This window comes from Pipistrellus kuhlii, unplaced genomic scaffold (genome assembly GCF_014108245.1).
Source record: "Pipistrellus kuhlii isolate mPipKuh1 unplaced genomic scaffold, mPipKuh1.p scaffold_m20_p_11, whole genome shotgun sequence".
NCBI lineage: Eukaryota > Metazoa > Chordata > Mammalia > Chiroptera > Vespertilionidae > Pipistrellus > Pipistrellus kuhlii.
In genome coordinates, this window is record NW_023425416.1 from 15699034 (window position 1) to 15719881 (window position 20848).

General features: G+C 60.2%; 1 protein-coding gene across 6 annotated transcripts in view; it reads right to left on the reverse strand.

The window, feature by feature from the left end:
- PRKCD (protein kinase C delta) overlaps window positions 1–19536 on the reverse strand; it is a 28485-nt gene extending 8949 nt beyond the window's left edge. The window contains exons 1-7 of one of the 6 annotated variants that reach the window (XM_045579051.1): window positions 19283–19531; window positions 15991–16106; window positions 3755–3877; window positions 2501–2700; window positions 1183–1243; window positions 886–1048; window positions 764–795 (exon numbers count right to left, since the gene is read on the reverse strand). In XM_045579051.1, the coding sequence (XP_045435007.1) occupies window positions 764–795; window positions 886–1048; window positions 1183–1243; window positions 2501–2700; window positions 3755–3869 (571 nt within the window). In that variant the 5' untranslated portion in view covers window positions 3870–3877; window positions 15991–16106; window positions 19283–19531. Of the gene's footprint in view, window positions 1–763; window positions 796–885; window positions 1049–1182; window positions 1244–2500; window positions 2701–3027; window positions 3190–3310; window positions 3523–3754; window positions 3878–15990; window positions 16107–19282 lie in introns of those variants that run through there. The other 5 variants (XM_045579052.1, XM_045579049.1, XM_045579050.1 and 2 more) reach the window with 5 other exon arrangements.
- Window positions 19537–20848: the final 1312 nt, after the last annotated feature.

Below are 20848 nucleotides of genomic sequence, written 5' to 3' on the forward strand. Positions count from 1 at the left end.
ACTGGAGGCAAGGGAGCCTCTTCTGTGCCCCGGGACAGCAAATGGCTCCTAAGCACTCTCTCGCGCCCATGCACACACAGACAGATGCACCCTAACTTAGACATACAAACACACACACACAGCATGTGCGATCATGACACGGCTTCTTACATAGAATGCTTACCAATGTGCCAACCACACTGAAAACACAGCTCTACATATTTTAGCCCTCTTGATCGCCACAGTGGCACTATTATCCCTATTTTACAGATGAGAAAACTGAGGCCCAGAGAGGTTAAGTAACTTTGCCTAAGGCCCCACAGTGAGGAAACGGTACAGCCAGATTCAAACCCAGGCAGTCTGGCCCCAGAGCCTGTGCTCATAGCGGCCAGCCCGCACTGCCTGGTGTAGGACCCTCGTGGACTCGTCCTTGGGCACCGAGATGCACACGCATCTAACAGAGGCACACACACAGGCAGGGGCGTGCCGGTCGAGGCCTGACAGCCTCTCTGGGGGAAGGGGCCAGACTTCTCTGTGAATTCTCCACTGTGACCTATTCCAGGCCACCAATGTGATGTCACATTGCGAAGAGTTAGGAAGAGGGAGGCATGCAGAACGGGCTTCCTGAACCGCCCTCCCTCCTGCCCTCACGGACCACAGCCACCGTTCACACATGCACTCTGGTGTGGGAAACCTCCCGTGCACACGCTGGAGACACAGGCGCTGCCAGGCACACACGCATGCACACACATGTGCATACGAACCAGGTTGTGGAGACACTTACGCCTACACTTGTAGCCTTGCTTGTTGAGACCCCTGAAAGGCAAATCCCAGGCAGGGTGAGAAGGGGCGGCTCCGGGGGTGGCCCCCTCCCCCGGCCCCCTGGCGGGCACGGCCGGCCCTCACCAGACGAACTCTTTGCACACGGAACAGAAGGTGGGCTGCCTGAAGAAGGTGGCGATGAACTCGTGGTTCTTGATGTAGTGAATCTTGGCCTGTTTGATGGCTCCACGGCGGTTCATCGTTGGGAACGCGGACTCGTCTTCACCCCGCAGAGACTGCTTGCAATCTGGGGGCCAAGGGAGGGTGAGGTCAGCCACAGGGGACAGCCCGCAGTCCCTCCCCGGTGGCTGCTTCCGTACACCTCAGTCCTGGCTCTGGCCTCCGAACCCAGGTCCCCAGCCCAGGTAGGGCAAGTCTTACCTCCGTCTTCCAGGAAATACTGCACAGACATCAACACCTTGGCTTGGGGTTGCAGGTCCAGCTGCGGGGGTGAGGGTGTGGGGGGTCAGTGAGGGCGGGCCCGGGGCCCAGCCCGACTCGGAACCCGCCCCCATGGCCGGACCCCCAAGGCCATGGGAGTCTGGGCAGCCTCGCGGGGCACCTGTCTGCCTGGTGTGGGCAGGGACAGGCCCCGCCCTGGAGCCCCGCCCCCACCCCCCACTCGGGGGTATTATTACATTTGGGGAAGTGAAAGGATCCACCCCACACCCAGCCTGGCCGTGTGGCCTGGGAACAGAGTGGGGAAGGGAAACTCCCCGCCCTCAACACCGCTGCCCCTTCACAGGGATATCAGAACCGAGGCCCCGTGTCCCCCTGCACCAGCGGAGGCACCGACACCGCCTACTTCCACAGGTGCTGGCTTTCTGACTGTCAGGGCTTCCGTGTGTCTGTCTCCTCGACAGACTGGCTGGTTCTAAGGGCAGGAGCCTCCCCTTCCAGGAGCCCCCCCTCCCAGGAGCCCAGGCCTGGTGACTGACATTGTGCCTTGGGGTAGTGGACAGAGAGGTCAGCAAGGGCCGCTGCCTGACTGACCAAGGGCCAAGTGCAGCCCTGAGCCAACTCTCTTGGCCCAATGCCTTCAGCCCTTCCTGGGGGCTGATGGTCACAAGTCTTGTCTAGCGGGGACATCTTGGCTGCAGGAGACCACATGTGACCCTGGGGGGTGGGGCTTCTCTGCCAGTGCTGGCAGCTGTGGCCACATGTGTGGTTTGGCAGGTGAGTGACGGGCCATCCGCCTTCCCCTTCTCGCTGTGGGGAAGATCACAGCTGCCGTTCCCGAGTGCCTGCCTGGGCCTGGACTCTCTGCAGCGATTCCCAACGGCACTGGGGACAGTGGGTGCCTCTGAGAAGGGAGCCCTGGGCCGGGGGTTAGGGCCAGACTCGCTTTTACATACAGTGCGGAATGTTTTCCTATGGGCACACCCTACCTTTACAAAACCAAAAGGGAAAAAAGGTGGTTTCAACAACAAGGCTGGCTCTCTTTAGCTCCCACCCTGTGCCGGTTCTGCAATCAGCCCTTTACACCCAGCCACTCATTTCATCTGAGCGACCAACACTGAGGTAGGGTCTTTTAGCAGCTTCTCCTTTTTATGGAAAAGCCAGGATTTGGTACATTGCAGCACTGAGATTCGGACTCAGCTGTTTCAGCTACAAAGCTGCACCCAACAGCCAAGCTCACTCCCCGTGTGCACACGCACGCACGCACAGGCATACAGGACAGCGGCTCACGCGCCCTCACCCAGAACTCGGCCTTGCCGTTGTTCTTCTTGCAGCGCTCGGCCAGCACGGACACGCCCACCGTCACCTCGGAAATGGGGTCCTCGGCTGCCCGCATCAGCACGATCTGGATGACGCGGCCCTCGTAGATGTGGGCGTCGAACGTGGACTTCCACTCGGGGTACATGGTGGGCTTCTTCTGCACCAGCGTCTTCCCGCGCTCTGCAGCGAGGGCCGAGCCAGTCACATCAGGCGAGGGCCCCTCTGTCCCCCCCTTTCCAGACTTCCCACAGGCTTCAGCTCGGACAGAATCCACCCGGCTCTCTCCCGATGGCCCATGTGACTGACTGAGTCCCGCCGTTCAGCCTGTGCGACTGTGCTCTGCTCACCTCACCAGCCTCCTCCTCTCACAACACACGCCCGGACACAGAACCGTGGCGGCTCCCCGAGGGTCCTGCCAGGTCCCATCACCAGGTCTTTGCCCCTGCTGTTCCCTCTTCTTCCAGTCCCACCCAGATGCCCCCTTCCCTATGCACTGACTCAGTGAACCTGTGCTGAGAGCTGCCCCATGCCAGCCACTGTATGGGAGGCAAGGAAAGTGGCAGAATGAAAAGTTACACCTGGGTGCCTGCCCTCCTGGCGCCTCAGTCACCGGCAGAGACATGGGGAGCTGGTGCCCCCAATAAATGTTAAATCCTAGCTGTCCTGAAATTGGGGTGGGCAAGGCCAGTTCCAGACCCACCCATGACGGGGGCCAGCCCCGGCCTAAGGGGTGGGAAAGCTCCCGGAAGAGACAGCTCAGCTGAGACCTAGAAGATGAGCCAGGGTTCACCAGAGGAAGGCAGAAGCAAGAAGGAATGGCCTGCCCTCCCAGGACCACGTCCCTGACTCCAGCCTGGGAGCGTGCCTACTCTCAGCGTCCCTTTCACAGGACTCATCGTCTGGCTCCCCCACCTGACGAAACGCCCCCCGAGGGCAGGGCCAGGCCGTCCCTGGAGCACTGTGGTGTCCTCGGTGCCCAGCACAGGGCCTGGCACATGGACATGTGGAAACTGTTGGGTGAGGAGGAGCCAGAGCCTCCAGCCCCAGGGAGGGCTCCATGCAGCTGGTAGCTGTCCGGCCTCCATAGCTGGGCTGGGCAGGGAGACGAGGTTGAGGAAGGATCCCTCAGAGGTTCTGGGGGCACAAGGCTGGGCCCCGCCTTTGCCCCCCACTAGGCCCAGGCTCCCAGCTCCCCTGGCTGCTGCGCCTCCCAGGGTCCAGCCTCCAGCACTACCTGTGCTGAGTGCCTCCTTCATCTTCACAGCGCAGAAGGGCTGGCTCGCCTCGTCCGCGGCCTGCAGGGAGCCCAGCTCATAAGAGTTGAAGGCGATGCGCAGGAACGGTGCCATGTTGGGGCCTGTGATGGGGCAGGGGAGGGAGAATGGGTGAAGCAGGCTGGCAGGGCAGGGCCAGCGGGAACGGGTCAGTAGCCACTCCCCACAGAGCTCTCACAGAACTGAGTTTGGTCCACACGGTGCTTAAAATGTTGAAGTTGAAAAGTTTTAGGCAAGTCAAGCTTTGTGGCATCCCTGGCAAACCTAGAAGATGGAACAGCAGGTGAAAGCTGGCTGGCACGGCCCCCTTGGTTGGGGACCCCGACTCCAGGCGGGAACCCCCCTACAAAACCACCTGTAAAGTCATTCCGTGCCTCCTCTAATGCCCCGCTGAGCACACCTACTGCTCCGTGCCTGGCACCCAGCCTGTGCGGGCCGAGATGTGAAGGACAGCGCCCCTTCCCCCCACACCCTGCCCACTCAGCCCTTCTTGGGTTTTCAAAAATATCTGCTCCTAAACGCCCGGGAAGACACGCCGGGCCAAAATGACCACATCCACTTTTCAAATGGGGAAACGGACGCTGGGAAGCCACGCCAGGACCTAAACTTGGAGTTCCACTGACGAGCGCCCGCTGCATTCCGAGGCCAGGGCGGTGCGCGGCCCCGCCCACCGCCGTGGCCTGACCCTTCTGAGCCCGAGCCCCCGAGGATCGGGGCCTCTCGCCTTCACTTTCAAACAAATTATTTCCTAAATATAAAACGATTTTAATGCTCAATGCAACGCTGAATCTGCTTTTTAGACCGCACCAGTTCGCCCCACACTCCTCCATTCCTCACATTCCTCACATCAAGGCTCACTGCAGGAGAAGACCCTGGGGGTCTTCCGGGCTGTATTTCGTGAGGAATGCTCACCTGTGCAAGCCCGTGCATGCACACTCACACACCTGCTTGGACCCTGGCTTGGGGTTTAGGCGCCACATAGGTTGAAGGGACACACACTCATGTGTATGCACATACATATGTACTCCTCCTCCATCCTGAACTCAGGCCGCAGAGTGGCGGGCTCAGACACTGACCCCTCCCCTGCACACGTATGTGTACACATGCAGCAGCCACCCTGCCCAGGGAAGGATCCCTTGGCTCCTCCATAGGCAGCCAGAGCACAGCGGGTCTGCTGGGAGCTCCCAGCCAGATGAGCTCACAGGAAACACTGACCTCAGCCTGCAGTCCAGCCCAACAGCCTGGCCAGTCCTCTGAGGCCAGCAGCCAGAGCAGAGAAGAGGGGCCGGCGGGGATGGGGGGGCGGGCAGACACTGTCATGTCCCCTGCCTGGGACTGGCTCCTACTCAGCGTGAGTGAGGTGGGGGGGAGGGGTGTGAACTCACATCTGAGCCCAGGCCCCAAAGCCTTCATCCTGAGTCCAGCCAGGCCAGCCACCAGGACCTCCCAGTAGAAGGGAGGAGAGCCAACTGTGGGCTGAGTGTGCGTGAGTGTGCGAGTTAGAGTGTGTGAGGAGATGTGTGTGCCTGCGAGGACATGGAGTGGGCGGCAGGTGGTGGGCACTCAGGTGATGTTGACGTGAGGACTGAGCTGCATGGGTCTGACTGGGAGTGGCTGTGAGAGTCTGGGTGAGCGTCCCAAACCTCCTGGCAGAAAGGACATCATGCCTGCCACCTTGCCCGGCCCAGCATCCAATGCCTGGAGCAGCCAGATGAGTGCTCCCTGAGAGTCCAGAAGAAGCGGCAGGGCTCCTCCCTGCACAGCACACACTGCTACATGTCTGCCCCCACTTCTCTGGGTCTGAGCCCAGCAGACATGGCTCAGCCGCATGCTTCCTCACAAGACAATCGAGAACAGGGGCAATAACCTGGAGATGCAGCTGGGACAATACACCTGGAGCAATAACCTGGAGACCAGCTGGGGCAACGCTGGACTTTCTGAGAGACACAGGGAATGAGGGTTGAGTGGGAGGTGGGGAGGGACAAAGGTGCTTGGCTCCTGGGGGAGAGGAGGCCAGGGCAGGCCCTGGGGGCAAAATAATGGTCAAGCTGCCCAGTGGCAACACCCTAACTCCAATGCTGCCCTGGCTGTGGGACTCCACGCAGGGTTCTTGGCCCCCATTCCCAGATAACGAGGGTCCCTTAGTGCAGGCCCATCGTGACAAGAACTTGTGTTGGACAAGAGCCAACATCAACCCCACAGGCCTGAGGTGGGGTTAATGCTACCACTACTTCTGGCCTCAGCACCCATTTCTCACCCGTGCACCTCCCTTCTCGGTGCATAAAGCATCCTCGCCCCCCCCCCCCACCACATCTATTTCACCCACCGCCCGCCTGGGATGACAGTCCTGATAGCTGAGCCCCCTTCTCAGTCAGGGCAGCCAAGTCTCTGGAACACACCTGCTGGCGGCTCCTCCTCTCCTGCCTCCCCGTGGGGCCCAGCCCAGACGGCCCACGGACTCCATGCCTCCCTGGCCTCCAGTGGCCCGCCGGGAGCTGTCCATGGAGACCACCCAGTCACAAGGAGGGGAGAACGGGGGTGTCAGAGCCCGGGCTGAGCCTCCAGCTCTTTGCCGCCACTCTCAGAGCAGCTGCTGGCTCACAGTTAGCTAGAAGCCACCAGGGGAAAACCACAACCACAGTGGGCCCTGGCCCCAAACCTGTACCGCCAGGCCACAGGGCCACAGGGAGGGAGACCTCGCCCTGATTCCTAGGTCTAAAACCAGAGCGTGGGTCCTGCCAGGCTCTATCACCTCCTCTACCCCAACTGTACTGCCCGGACCCCAGGAGGGAGAGAGACCCCGTGAGCCGGCATCTCCTTCCACCACTGTGTGCCTCTGAGAGACCCCGGGTCCCTGCACACCAGGCCCCCACTGCTCAGCGGAGCCAGGGCTGCCCACTCACCTCATAGGACGTCTGCACACTGGCGGGAAGGCCAGGAGGTGAAATAACGGCACAAAAGCAAGGTGTGCCAACTATTTATAGCCCCATGCAAATAGGCCCAGGCTCAGCCTCATCACTGCTCTGCAGGGCCATGGAGGTGGCAGGGGCTGGACCCTACCCAGGGTTCCATGGGGCTATCTCCTTGGAGCCAGCTGAGGCCAGCCCAGCTGCCTGTGGGCTCCGAGTCTCTATGCTGCTGCTTCGCTAACCTGAAGTGAAGGCAGCCCAATGAAACACAGAGCACTGGACCTGGACTCAAAGGGCCTGGGTGCAACTATCAGAGCCCCCGAAGGACTGTCATTTTCTGAGGCTGTGTAACTGCATTAGCACATTCTATCCCTGTGCAGGTCCGGAAGGTGGGTATTTTACTGACGAAAAAACAGGCTCAGAGAGGCTAAGTGATTTGCCTCAGATCACCCGGACAGTACATGGTGGAAGAAGGACTTGAATCCAGGCCTGCCATGTCAGAAAGAGGAGATGAAGGGGAAGAGGGGGCAGAGGCAGAGAAAAAAATGGGCCAGGAGCAGCACACACAGCACACTCGTGAGGACAGAGAAAGCAAACAGAGAGGGAGGATGGCAGGAGACAGGTGCTTGTGCTTGATCAGGGCCTATCCACACAGCCCCCTGCAGGCTGATCCTAGGCTGACCCTGAGAACTACCCCTTCTGTACACACACAGACCCTGAACCGCTGCCTTCCCTCTCGTCCCAGCTGCTTGGGCCAGCGTCCGGTTTTCCAAACAGGGGAGGCTTGGCAATGCTGGGCTCCAGTCCCAGGGGAAAGGGCCCTCACCCTGCCATAGACCAGCACCAGAGAGAAGAGGCGGTGCTCGGCCAGGCCAGAGCAGGCACCTCCTCGGGGTGGCGGAAACCTGCTCCCAGCCAGTCTGGGGCAATGGGAGCACCCGGACACAGAGGACAAATATGCATGTTAAACATCCACGCGCGTGCACATCAGTGTGTCCCAGCAAAGGAGGCATGGAGGGGACACAGCCTGAGGAGTGGCACCACCAGAAACAGGAATGCATTTTCTAATTTTTCTACAATCGTGTGTGAATTGTTTGATAACGACTTTTGTTAAAGGGGAAAAATACAACCCAGCAAGCCAAACTGTCTCCAAGAGAAGGGCCTTTAGTGACTGATGGGAACGTATAGACAGGGAAACCGAAGATAATGAGAGTCCCCGGCCCGCAGAGCTGACCTGGCCCCTCCACCCCAGCCCTTCCCTGGCATTTGATTCTGCCTCACAGGCCACGGGGTGATACCACTGGACAGAGGGGCAAAGGGGGCCCTGAGGAGAAAGGCTTTGGAGTGTGTGTGAACCTGGAGGGAGGTCCCTGAGAAAGTGTGCCAGGCATGCGAGAGGCGGCCTGCAGAGCTCCAGCACACCGGGGTGAGGAGACATCAGCCGAGGCCACCCGGTGGGTCTGAGGTCTGCTCCCTTACACAGACCCCTGAGGAGCAGAGGAGCCCCTCTGACGCAGCCCTCTCCTGCCCAGCCGTGGGGCGGCACCTGCTGCCTGCCCAGAGACAGCAGCACCAAGGCGGGGTGGCGATGGTGTCAGACTAGGCCCCCCTAGAGATGCAGACCCCGCTTGGACCTACGAAGTGCAGCCCACAAAGGCCTTGAAGGTTGAATGAAGGAGGCGGGGGGCACGTGAGGCCCAGGCGGAGGAAGGGAGGAGGAGTGAGGGCAGTGTGATCCGCAGCAGGGAGCGGGGCTGGCCCTGGCGGAGTTGCAACAGGGCAGGGGCCGGGTGTGGCGGAAGCTGCCAAGCTGGGCAGGCGGGTAGCAGCCTGGCTGGGAGGACGGCCTCCCCAGGCGGCCTTCCCCTGCGGAAGCAAGCTGAGGAGGCCACAAGGGTTTCACAACCCAGGAAACGGGCCCAGGAAGAAGAGCAGGGGGTGGGGAGGAAGGGTTAGCAAGACCTTTCAAGGCCCCCCAGCCGGGCCTGTATGCCAGCCTCTACGTGCCCTGTCCTGTCCTGGGAGGAGGACCAGCTATGGTCCCAGAACAAGGGGTGCTCCCTACACCTGCTCCTCCCCAGGACAGGAGCCTCGGCCACAAGGCTCCTTCTCATCCCCTCCCTCACCTCCCCCACACACCAGCCACTGCCTAGACTCTCCTCCCTTTCCCTTTCCCCAGAAACCTCTCCCCCCTGCCACCACTCCTGGCTCCTCTCTATTCATTCTCCCCACAGCTTGGAAGCTCCTGGCTCCCACTGACCTTGGAGAAAGCCATTGCCTCAGCCTGTGCCCCACTTTCAAGCTTCCCTGTTTTTGCAAATGCAGTTCCTCAGAATGTCCTCCTGAATTCCTACGAATCCTTCCAGACAGTTCTAAAGGTTAGCCCTGGATCCTTCCCCACTCCCCAGGAAGCCAGCTGCTCCCTGGCACCATGCCCACCCCCCTCTACCCCCCACACACACCCACCCACTCATCCCAGCAGGTACCCTGTGCAGGTGTCTGGGACCCTGCTCCTGCGGAGAACTTGGGTCTGTTGTGCAGGCAGTGCCTCTGCCTCCAGCTCACCCTTCTCAGCCCTTATGGAACACCTAACTGTCCCAGGACGTTCAAAAAGCCCGCTGCTGGCCCGGCCACTGGAATTAGAGGGGAATGGGGAATCTGTGGAGAGTCGTGGGCAGCGTGGCTGACACTTGCAGTTGCAAAAGGGGTGACTATATCTTAAGAGCCAATGAAAGACCTGGGCCCTCTTCCCCAGAAAACACATGCATGCGATACCTGCACATGATGGGGTGCAGCCCACTCCAGCCCCAGGTCACCCCCAGCTCTCCTCATTACAGTGACAAGGCATGCCAGACTCATAGACTCATAGCTTGGTGGAGTCAGTCACATAAATATGTGCTCAGAGGAGGCTCTGACCACTGCTCAGGCAGTGACAGGATGAAGGGAGGGAGCGGGGCTAGGGGTGGGAGCTGGAGGTCCTGTTGGCTGGGGGTCAAGGAGAGCTTCAGTCTGAGGATGAGCAGAGGTGCCATGGGCCTGCCCAGCCAGAGGGTCTGGAAGAGTCTGAGAAGCAGGACTTGGAACGCTGGTTGGCATCGGCTCACACCTGCTCTTGCCAGCATGTGTGTGTGTGTGAGTGGTGGGGGGAGGGGGAGAGAAGGACCTTCTCGGGGTCACTGGCCACACCAGGCACAGGTTCTGAGTCCCCCAGCTGGCTGCAGGATTGGGAAGCCCTTGGCTCAGCCCCAGGGAGAAAGGAAGAAAGGGCCCTTCATGGCAGGGCTGAGGACAAGGGGCCTCTGTGAGGAGCCAGGGTGGGGGTATGTCGGGACCTCTCCCAGAATAACCACACACACGGCACTCCCCCAACCCAAACACACTCACACAGGAGGAGCCTGCCTGCAGTTGGACACAGACAGCTGCAGCCACAGGCATATACACGCTCCTATGACAACGCCAGTGACACACACACTGAGAAACACACCCCGACTCACTGGCTCTCGGGTGTCGACAGACAGCCAGGCCCACGCAGACCACACAGGGCATCACTGCCCTCGTGCGTTTATCGGCACGGAGACCCGCATGCTCAAAGGGAACACAAGTCTTGAAGGACCCGCGCGTGTCTGGCTAGGATCTGGCCCAGGAAAGTCCAAATGCAGCTGTTTCTAAGGCAGCTCCGGGGCACATGGCTGGGAGAAGGGAAGGCGGCCTGCTGTCGGGCAGGGGAAAGTCCCTCCTGGCCCCGACAAAGTCCAAAGTTCAGGGAAGGGTCAGGGAAGGAGTGGGAGGGTCAGGGAAGGAGTGGGAGGGTCGGGCTCATTGCTGGGCAGGCTCTTCTTGCCCACCTGTCTGAGGGGAAGTCAGCAGAGGCTGGAGGATGAGGATGAGGCAGTCTCAGGCCTGGCACTCAGAAGGGAGGGCTTGAACCTGTGCAGGCACAATGGCTATGCCAGGCACCCACACATGACCTTCCCTGGACAGAAACTGACCAAGAGAGGTGGAACAATTCACACAAAGCCAACAGGACTGCGCCTGGGAGAGGCAGAGAGGACCTTCTGGTTCTCTAGCCCCAGCACCGTCCACCCGGCCTCCGGTGGGGCAAGGGCATGTGCCTGCGGTTGGGGAGGGAACGGCTCCTCCACGGCCCCCCAAGGGGGACAGGCCCAAGTCTACCCCTCAGCCCTTCTCTCCGCACCCTCAGAGGCGCCATGGTTTTCCTGCTGGTTGACAATCATCTTTGTGTTTGGGAGAAGGAGAGATGGCCCCCGAAGGCTTTTGTTGTCAATCCCCACAAAAGTGGGGATTGGGCCAATCTGGGATTGGGCCCAGATGATGTCTCCACACTTCAGGGATCAGAAGAAAGCTGGAGAGGCAGGGCCATCCCATGGCAGGGGGGGGGGGGGGGGGGGGGGGGGGGTGGTTGGGAGGGGGGACCAGGGTGTGGGCTGGGCAGGTCTAGCTCAGATCTGGTCTGCGCTGAGTGCCCCGAGAGCTTGGCCATGGCGCTCTGGCATCATCTGGAGAAGGGAAGGATGCAGCCCAGGAGGCTGTGCTGAGTGCAGCTCCCAGCCCCATTGCCAGGAGCCTCCAAACTTCTTTGGATCCGGAGGTAATGGGCTCTCAAGCCACCCAGCCCTGCAGGGACCGGCTTTGGTCTGCTGCTCTGGGAAGAGACTGGGCTGGGCAAAGGAAGCCCGAGTCAACTGGCAGGCCCCAGGCCAGCTGCTGTCCCTCTCAGGGCCTCCGTTTCCCTGTCCTGACAATGAATACCTCTAAGCTTTCTCCAGCCCTGATACTCTAAGACCCTGCAATCCTCCTGTCTTCCCCCACCCACCACCCCCAACACCCACAGCCCACAGCAAGCAGACATCTGAGCCAGCCTGGGGCCTCGTCGACTGGCTGCTCCGCTGCACCTGTTTACCCAACAGAGCCACAGACTGATCCAAAGCTTCCGGGGCTGTTGTGAAAACAGCAGCTCAGCCACCACAAGCCTGCCCTCCCGGGCACCTTGGCAGGGACCTTCAAAGGACAGTCACCTGGACCCGTACCCAGAGCCTCCACCAAAGGCCCACGGAACCCTGTCTCCCCCCACCCCCACCCCCCCAGCCTGGGCTGTACATGCTACCTCTTGGCTTTCAGCCCAGGCCTTCCTGAGCCACCTGCCTCCCTGACCTCACCACACTCTAGAGCTACTCAGATACGTCCAAAATAGACCTGCCGACATCCCCCACCCAGCTGCCCCCACCTCCCAGCAGCTCCAGTGCCTGCCCAGTAGATCAGGCCAGACACCTGGGGGTCGTTTTCCTCCCCCCACCTTCCTGCCTACACGGCAACACCATCATTTCCGCCTCTGCAGTCTATCCTGAAGTCCATTCTCCTCTCTGCCTGCTGTCCCCATCCAGGCACCCCCACCGCCCCAGGCCCTGCACCTGCCTGCTCACTGCTCTCCGCCCTCTGGCCTGCCCCCCCCCAGTCTTCTGCCTCGGTAATTAAGTGGATCTTTTAGGATCTCACCCCCCCCTAAGTCCCCATGTTTCCCATTTCCCCTCTGACAAACCCAGACCCCTCTCCTCCCTGACCTGCCCCATCCAACCTCCCTCATCACCCCCCTGATCTCCTCAGACACTGCCTACCTTTACTCCTCTGTCCCAGTCACAATGACCCATCTCACAGATGAGGCAACTGAGGCGCCAAGCAGTACACAGCCAGTACACAGCCAGCAAGAATTTGAACCCAGGTCTGTCTGATGCCTGCAGAGGTCTTGCCCCTAAACCTTCAGGGTGCCCTCACACTCTTAACCTGGGGAAATGCTAATCTCCAGCCCTCTAGCCTCCCAGCGCCTGCCAACTCCACCATCATTACCATCCCACACCTGAGGTCCCAAGCCTCTTGGCGCCGGAAAGCAAAGGCCAAAGCTCGGCTCAACCTTGTCTGAGAGACAGGCAGGGCTCCACCATCCACTGGCATTTGTCAAGGATGTGTGTGTGTGTGTGTGTGTGTGTGTGTGTGTGTCGGGTATTTCTAGCTCTCCCCACTCCCTCTAGCTGCCATCAGCCCCAGAGGTCCGCCTCCAACCCCAGCCCAAAGACTGACTCCAGGGGTCTGAAATGTAGGCAGGCTGGCAGGAGGGCTCACCATCCACCCCCTCATTGCCAGCCTCAGCTTCTCCAAGCCCAATGTCCTGGGGGGGGGGGGGGCGAAATAAGGGGGAGGGGGTGCCAAGAGAGGCCTGAGGGGGCGGCAGCAGCTTTGGACTACCTTTCCCTTCTATTTGTCATGAGATCTATTCTTCTCTCTTTGAAAGAAAGCGAAGGGGAGCAGAGCAGGAGGGAGCTGGGCCGCTGCGTGGGCACAGCTCTTCACCCTGGAGCTCCTCTTCTCGGAGGACATAGGACCTATTGAACCCACGGAACCCTCCCCGCCCTGCAGCGTGGCCTCTGAAGGCAGAACCCAGGGGGCATGAGGGAGCCAGAGGCCCGGCTTCTCAGCCACCTGGCCCCGTGACGCTGGGCCAGTGCCCAGGCCATCTGACATAATGGCCCCAGCAAGTGCCACTTGCTGTGTTTTGAACAGTTCCATGAACCGGGGTACTGAGTGCTTTACATAACTACTAACAATGTGCCAGGCACAGTGCTAGCCACTTTGCATACATTATCTGTTGTTTCTGGCACACCACCACAAAGCCAAATGCTATCGTTCTCTCATTTGTCAGAGGGGGAAACTGAGGCACTGGGCATCAAAGCCACTTGCCAGGGTTCATTCATACAGCTGCCTGGAGCCTCCTCAGCCCAGGGATGCAGCCCAGCCATGGCCACTCACACACAGGGGGCCCAGCCCACGGATCTAACGCTCTGAGCCTTGGCTTGGAGCAAGCGTGAAGCCAGGATCGTGGAGGGTTTCATGGCGGAGGGCTCCCCGAGCCTCCATCAAGGCCTGGCCAGCCCTGGCTCTGGATAGCCTGGTCAGTCGGCCTAATCCCCTGGCCAAATGCAACTTCCCTCACAGACAAGCCTCAGATGGCAGGCTGGTCAGTCCTGCTGTGAAACCACATCCTGGGCAGCCCAGGGGAAGTGAGCCTCCGGAAACACCTCGGACAGACGGGCCTCCCCCCGTGGGCCCCAGTCCTTGGAAAGTGCCCAGACCGCCCAAGACAAGGATCCTTTCTGCATCCCCGCCCTCCACTTCCACCAGGCGTGCACCTCGGGACGCTGAAGGGCGGTGGGACCCCTCCCGCCCCCCAGCCTGTGAGCACCGTGGCCCAATGACCACAGGCAGCCCACTTCCTCCTCTGTGGCAGCAGCCACAAACGGTGCCGGCACAGCTGACACGGCCCTCCCCCACACCCCTGCTCCCCCAACTCCATGGCCAAGCCCTCCGCAGCCTGGAGGACCGGGCCAGCTGGGCAGGACAGCTAGCGAATGCCTGGGCAGGGCCTATATTCCATTGTGTGCCAGCCCCCGGAGCACCTGTGGTCACGGCCACCCTCAAACCTCACACTCGGCACCAGACACAAGCGGGGCTGTGACTCTGGCCAAGGACCCCCCCTTCCTGACCCAGAATGGGCACAGTGTGGTGTGTGTGGGCAGACATCTGAGAGCACGGGGACCGGGTGAGCATCTGTGTGCATGTTGGAGCATGCCTGTGGGCGAGTGCATGTGAACACCTGTGTACATGTGCGCACGTGCATGTGCAGGCACTTGTGGGCATGGGTGCCAAGTGCAGCCTCAGTTTTTTGTGAGTATATGTCTATGCCAACTAGGTCAGCAATAGTTTATTTTATTTTATTTTTTAAAACATTTTTTTTCATTGATTTCAGAGAGAAACAGAGAGGGAGATAGAAACATCAATGATCGGCTGCCTCCTGCACACCCCCTACTGGGAGTTGAGCCCACAACCTAGGCACATGCCCTTGACCAGACTCAGTCCACCGGCTGACGCTCTATCCACTGAGCAACACCAGCTAGGGCTAGGTCGGTAATATTTTAGAGCTGAAAATGGGCTGGCTCTGCCCTGGCTGGTGTGGTTCAGTTGGCTGAACTTCATCCTGTGCACCAAAGGATTGCTGGTGTGATTCCAGTCAGGGTGCATGCCTGGGCTTCGGGCTTGAGGCCCAGTGTAGGAGGCAGATGATTGATATTTCGCTCTCCCATTGATGTTTCTCTCTCTCCCTCTCCCTTTCTCTTCTAAAAATCAATTAAAAATACATTTAAAAAAGAAAGTGGTCTGGCTCCAAGGCTAATTAATTGAACTTCTTAGGGAATGAGGCTCAGTGCTGGGGGGAGGGGGAGAAGAAAGGGTGCCCTGAACTCTGATAGCATAGGCTCAGCAGCCAAGAGCACATCACCTCCTCCCCACCAGGTTTGCAGGTAGGTCGAATAAACAGAAGACCCAGTGGAGACCCTGGTTTGTTTAGCTCCCACTCCCACCCCTGCACCCCAAACCCTAGTAAGGCCCACTTGTCTACTGACCCCCAAGACTTGTAGGCGCTTGACAGCCAGAGGGGTGGGAATGCGGCAATGATCAGGAAGGACTCCAGGAGAAAAGACCACCTTTCCACCCCTCCCCACTGTCACTCCTAGGTTCTGTGCTCTCAGAATCTCCCACTATGCCCCAGAACCCTGCTCACTGGGCTCTGACACGTAATGGTAAGCTCCCAGGACTGTTCCTCACAATGGGGACTGAAGGGGGCAAGGCCGGCCGCAGAGAAAAGAATCTCTAACTTTGTAGAAGGCCTCAGAGATGGCAGCCTTCCCCATTTCCCCTCAATGACTCTGCCCAGCTGGTCCTCAATCTGAAGGCTGGGAAGGGAGATCTGGAATCCCTCCTCCGGCCCCAGAGAGGCTGGGGAAATGTAGGAATGGGTGTAGAAGAGAGCTCATTGTACCAGGAGCTGGGAGACTTCGTTCCATTCCCAGGGCAAACCTCAGTTTCCCTGTGTGACTGTGAGAACAGCCTGGAGCAGAGATAAGCGACCATGGAAAAGCTGGTACACCCAACTGCACCCCCTGGCTCACACACACCTTCTCTCTGACCAGCGAAGTGTCACTACTCCTCACCCCAAACTACTGCGGGGCCCCAGGCCTATGAGCTCCAAGGTCAAAACCTTTGCTGGGCCAGAAGCCAGTTCCAGGCAAACTGCTGCCCTCTCTGGGCACCCAGGGCCCACACCCAGACCATGGACTCCGTGTGCTGCCCCACCGAGTTGGGTGCCAGGGCGGAAGGGGAGGAACCCAAAGAAGAAGTCCACCCTGTCCACTGTCCATCTGTCTCAGAGGATCTAGTCTTACCTGGGGCTCCTGGCTCCCCTTTGCCTTTAGTCCTGGCTCCTGCTGCCACCGCCACCACACAACCACCACCAGGAGAAGTAGGCCTGCTGCCCGCACCTGGGCCAGTTCCAGTAGACCTGCAGGAACAAGAGGAAAGAGCTGAGCGGGGAAGTGTCACCAAACAGGCTCTCCCCAGCAAAACCGACACACGCCTCGCTCAGCCTGGTCTGACTTTAAGACGTCAGGTCTCTTTGAACTTGACTTTCTCTCCTGTGAAACAGGGTGTTGGGCCCAGCTATTCCAGGGCACGGGGTATGTATTCGCTCCATGCTAGGGGTTGGGATGCTGTCTCAGACCTCTGTGCCTTTCCGGGCTACATACAGAAAAGCAAGAATTCTTGTTCCTGATCCTCCTGTCTGCGAGAGGTTGCCCTGAGGGCCTGGGAGGAGTAGGGTGCAATCAATTACCACCACTTTGTGGCCTGGGGAATTCCTTTGGGCCTCAGTTTGTCTCATCCTTCAAACCGGGAGAAGACATCTCCCCACATGGTTCTGAGGCTCCGATGATGTGATATGCCAGCGGCTGTGCTGGACTCAAATTGGGAGTGATGAATGAATAGTGACATGATTTTGGTCCTTGTTTTGCACATTCTAGTTGAGGTGATTCTCATATTACTGCTGTGCCTGTTATACAGCAAAAACAAAACAAATCAGATAAAAAAACGAGTCTCGGAGAGATTCTCGAAGGAAAGAATGGTGAAGGCAACAAGGTCCCTGGTGCCGGAGTACTTTTCCTCCACAAAAGATTCCCCTCCCCAGATAGGGACCCCTCTTCCGGCTGAAGACCCCCAAAACCACTCCCTGGGGGCTGAGGCATCCTTCCTTATCTTTTTGTTTGTACGTTAAGTTATTTCTAATTTTAATTTAAACTCCAATTAGCTGTGCCAGCTAAATGGTGTCAGTGCCCTGGAGCCACAGCTCCAAGTCACCGCCCCTCCTTTCCCCCCACCACTACTGCTGGGGGGGGGGGGGGTAGGTCTCAGCTGTCTTCCCTCCCACAAGCAGTCTAGTCAAGGGAATGGTAGGGGAGCAACAGATACCTCGCCAGCAAGAAACGAGGTTGGGGCACTATCTAGGCTTTTTAGCCCCAGCTCCCAAGAGAATGGAGACCATCTAGCTGGAGGAAAGTAAGTGGTCGCCAAATAAGACTTACTGAGCATGTGCTGAGCACTCAGTATGGGCCACGCAGTGCCAAAGGACCTTTGACTCAGGCCTCTTGACCTCACAACTTTCTCCCTTCCGAGGGTAAGGAAACAGCCTTAGGGAGGCCTAGCTCCGGTCTCTTGCTCTTAACAGGCAGTGACTTTTGTGCCCAAGTCTTTCCTGGATCCAGAGTCCAAGGTCTTAGTCAACAACCCTACAAACCCCCAAGCCTTGCCCTCTGGTGTCTTTCAACCTGGGGATAGGTGAGCGATGGGAGCCTCCCCCTCCCCAGGAGCCAGGGCTGGGCTTGATGTGCTGCCTGCACACCCAAACGCTCACAGCCTCCCACACACACACACACACACACACACACACACACACACACACACACACACACTGGCGCTCTCACCTTCCCTCACCCCAGGGCGCAGGCACCACACACCTTGTTTCATCCCCTCCTGCTCCTGACACCCACGCCCAGGCACTCTCAGTTCCCCACAATCAGTTACTCCCCGAGCTCACACACTCAGTTTCATACAGTCAGACTGTGAGTCTCCCACCAGTCATAGGCCCCCACCGCCAGTCCCACCCCCAGCCCAGGCCTGTCACACACCAGATCCCTTACACCACCTCCCTATAGCCAGATAAAGCTGTCCAAACACCTCCACAACTAACTCTCTCACTTCCCCCCTTCCCCCTCTCCAGCTGCCCTCTGCTGGTCTGTCCACCACAATCCAGCTCAGTCCACAGTAAGAAGGAGGAAACTCGAGGGACCAGTCTCCTCCCTTGGTGCACACACTTACACACACTCAAACAGATCTACTCACACATGAGCCTGGTGAGCAGGTACCCTGACACCATGGACTCCCACAATTAACAGCTTAAATGTACTCATGGCTAGTGGGTCACCATGACACACCCAGTGTGCAACAAAGGACCTTCCAGATGCACAGGCATGCACATATGCAGGCACACAAAGACACTCACACACACACACACACCAACCCCCAGAGGGGAGTCTGGTGATAAAGAACACACTAAGACAGCACACACACACACAGCACACACAGCCTCAGAACACCCAAACAGATAAACATACATACACATCCAGATAGTGACAAAGAACACCCAAGCACACACAGGTACACAACACACCCACAAGCCCTGCTACAGAGGAATCAGCTCCAGGAGACAGGATCCAGGCATGCAAGGCAGGGGACAGCATCCCACCCTGAGCGAGTCTGTCTGATGCGGTTTCTGTGGGGGGCTCAGCGGAGGGTTTGGGGAAGTGGAGCAGTGCTGACGGGGCTCCCCTCCCGCCTTTGCACCCTGGCTCTCCCCACCACCTCCCCTCACCTGGCTGGGCCCCCGCGGGCGTGGGGTCCGGGCTGGGGAGAGGCCGGGGCAGGCAGGTCCTGGAAGGGGCTCCGAGGAGCAGAAGAGCAGGCGAGGCGGGAAGGGGAGGTGGCGGAGACGAGAGCCACGCCCAGCCGGGAGACAGATGGAGGGAGAGACCGAGACTCCGAGACCGAGAGGAGATAGAGCGAGGAGAGGAGGCGGCGCCGCGCGGGCCGGGCAGGGACGCAGGGGCGGGAGGCGAGGCCTGAGCCCCCGGTGGAAGGAGAGACGGCGGGACAGGCCGGGGGCGAGCGGGGCCAGGGGCGCGGTTCGCGGGGAGCAGGATCTAGGGGCGGTGGGAGGTGGACTGGAGGGGCCGAGGGGGCACGCGGAGGGCGGAGGACAGACGGACAGGCGGACAGGGGAACACAGAGAAGTTGGGGACAGAGGGACGGAGAGAAGATCCCGGGGATTCGGAAGGGACGGGAGGGCGCTCGGCGGAGCTGGGGCGCAGACGGGCAGAAGGGCCAGGAGCAGACGGACGCGCTGGCCTCGACCCCTGAGACCGATCGGAGGGACAGACAGACGGGGAGACGGGGACACCGGCGGGTCCCGGAGCGCGGCGCCTGGCCGCCGCGGTTGTTTCTCAGTTTCGGAAACGGGAACGGAGCGGGGAGCGGGGAGCGGGGAGCGGGGAGGGGGCAGGGAGGGAGGGAGGGGCGGCGCGCCCTCGGGGTGGCCCGGGTCCCTCGAAGGGCTCGGCCCTCACTCACCTCCGGGCGCGGGGCCAGGCGCCTGGGGGCGCGGCGGCGGGGGTCCGGCTCCCCGCCGGCTCCGGGGCGGGGCGTGCGCGCGGGCGGGAGTCGGGGGCCACCGACCGGGACGGCCCGGCGGCTGGGGAAGCGTCCCCCCCGGGCCTCGGCGCGGCGGCGGCGGCGGCGGCGGCGGGTGCGGTGGTCGCTCTGGGGACCCCGGGGCAGCACCTCCCTCCCGGGCCGCTGCACACGGAAGTACGGAGGGGCGGGGCGGCGCAACCTCACCCAGGTGCCGGCCGGCCCCGCCCCGCCCAGCAGGCCCCCGGCCTCCCCCGTCTCGCAGTCCCCGCCCCCGGCCCCTCCCGCCCCGAGCCGAGGGTCCGCGCCTCCCTCTCGGCGCGGATCACTCAGTCCCGGCCTCTCGGTCCTCCTGGCACACCTCGCCCCCAGCCCCCATCGGTGCGTGCAGCAGCCCTTGGATTAAGGAACCCCCTTTTACAGCGGACGCGGAGGCCCCAGGACGGGGGACGCTGCCCCCAGCCCCTGCCCCACGCACCCAGGCCGGGAGGCGCCGGCTGGGGTTCCCCCGATCCCGGCGCCCACGCCTGGGACTCCCCGCCGGCCAGCTGGCCCGCCTCGCCTGGCCGCTCTCTTTCTCTTCCTGTTGGCTGGAGCGTGGACGAGGCCGGGCTCGGTGCCCGCCGCCCAGCCGGCTGTCTGAGCCCGGCTCCTAGACGAGCTGGGGCGACTCCAGGGCGGGAGGTTCTAGCTGGTCCGCCGCCTGGCCAGGCGATTCTGAGAGCAGCCCCTACCCGATGGATCCCCCGCTCTTCCACGCTCCTGGCCAGGATTTCCAGAGCTCCCCATCGCCCCTAGCAGGCGCTAAGCTTCCTTCCCTGGCTTGGAACTTGGATGTCGCGCATAACTCATTCATTCATTCATTCATTCATTCACTGAGTATTCTCTTGACTGAAGTATGGGGCCCAGGGCATCCATTCCTCTGTCCCCAGAACTCAGAAAGTCAAGACTTGGCTCTTTTCTACACTCCGAAGAAATGTCACTTTCCAGAGGCAAAGACGAGGGTTCCAGGTCCCAAGGGATGCAAATGGGAGCAATCCTGGGGAGGCCTGAGCTGATGGAGGGGGCCATGGCTGAGACAGGCCATGACTAGAACTTTGGTCTTCTCAAGGAGCAGATGGTGGCAGCTGTTACAAAGGAATGGGGTTCTGGGAGGATGGATGAAGCAGAGGGGCAGGACAAAAGAGGGGCTGGATGGTGCAGAAGGGCTGTTCAGATGAGAGAACCTGGGTACCTGGTAAGAAGGGTAGGTTATGGGGGACGGGTGATGAGGAGGGGGTGGTGTTTGAGGATGTCCAGTGTGACTCCCAGAGATGTGGATCATGGAATTCTGGTGTGTGTGTGTGTGTGTGGTGTGTTGGGAGGATGGGGTGAGAGGGTGGTGGGAGGTAGTAGTAGTGTCTGGATTTCAAAGAGAAAAACTGCAGTGACTCTTCCCACCAGAGAGAGAGGGACTCTGATGTCCTAGCAAGGAGGTATACCTAGGAAGGAGGACCTCGTCTGAAA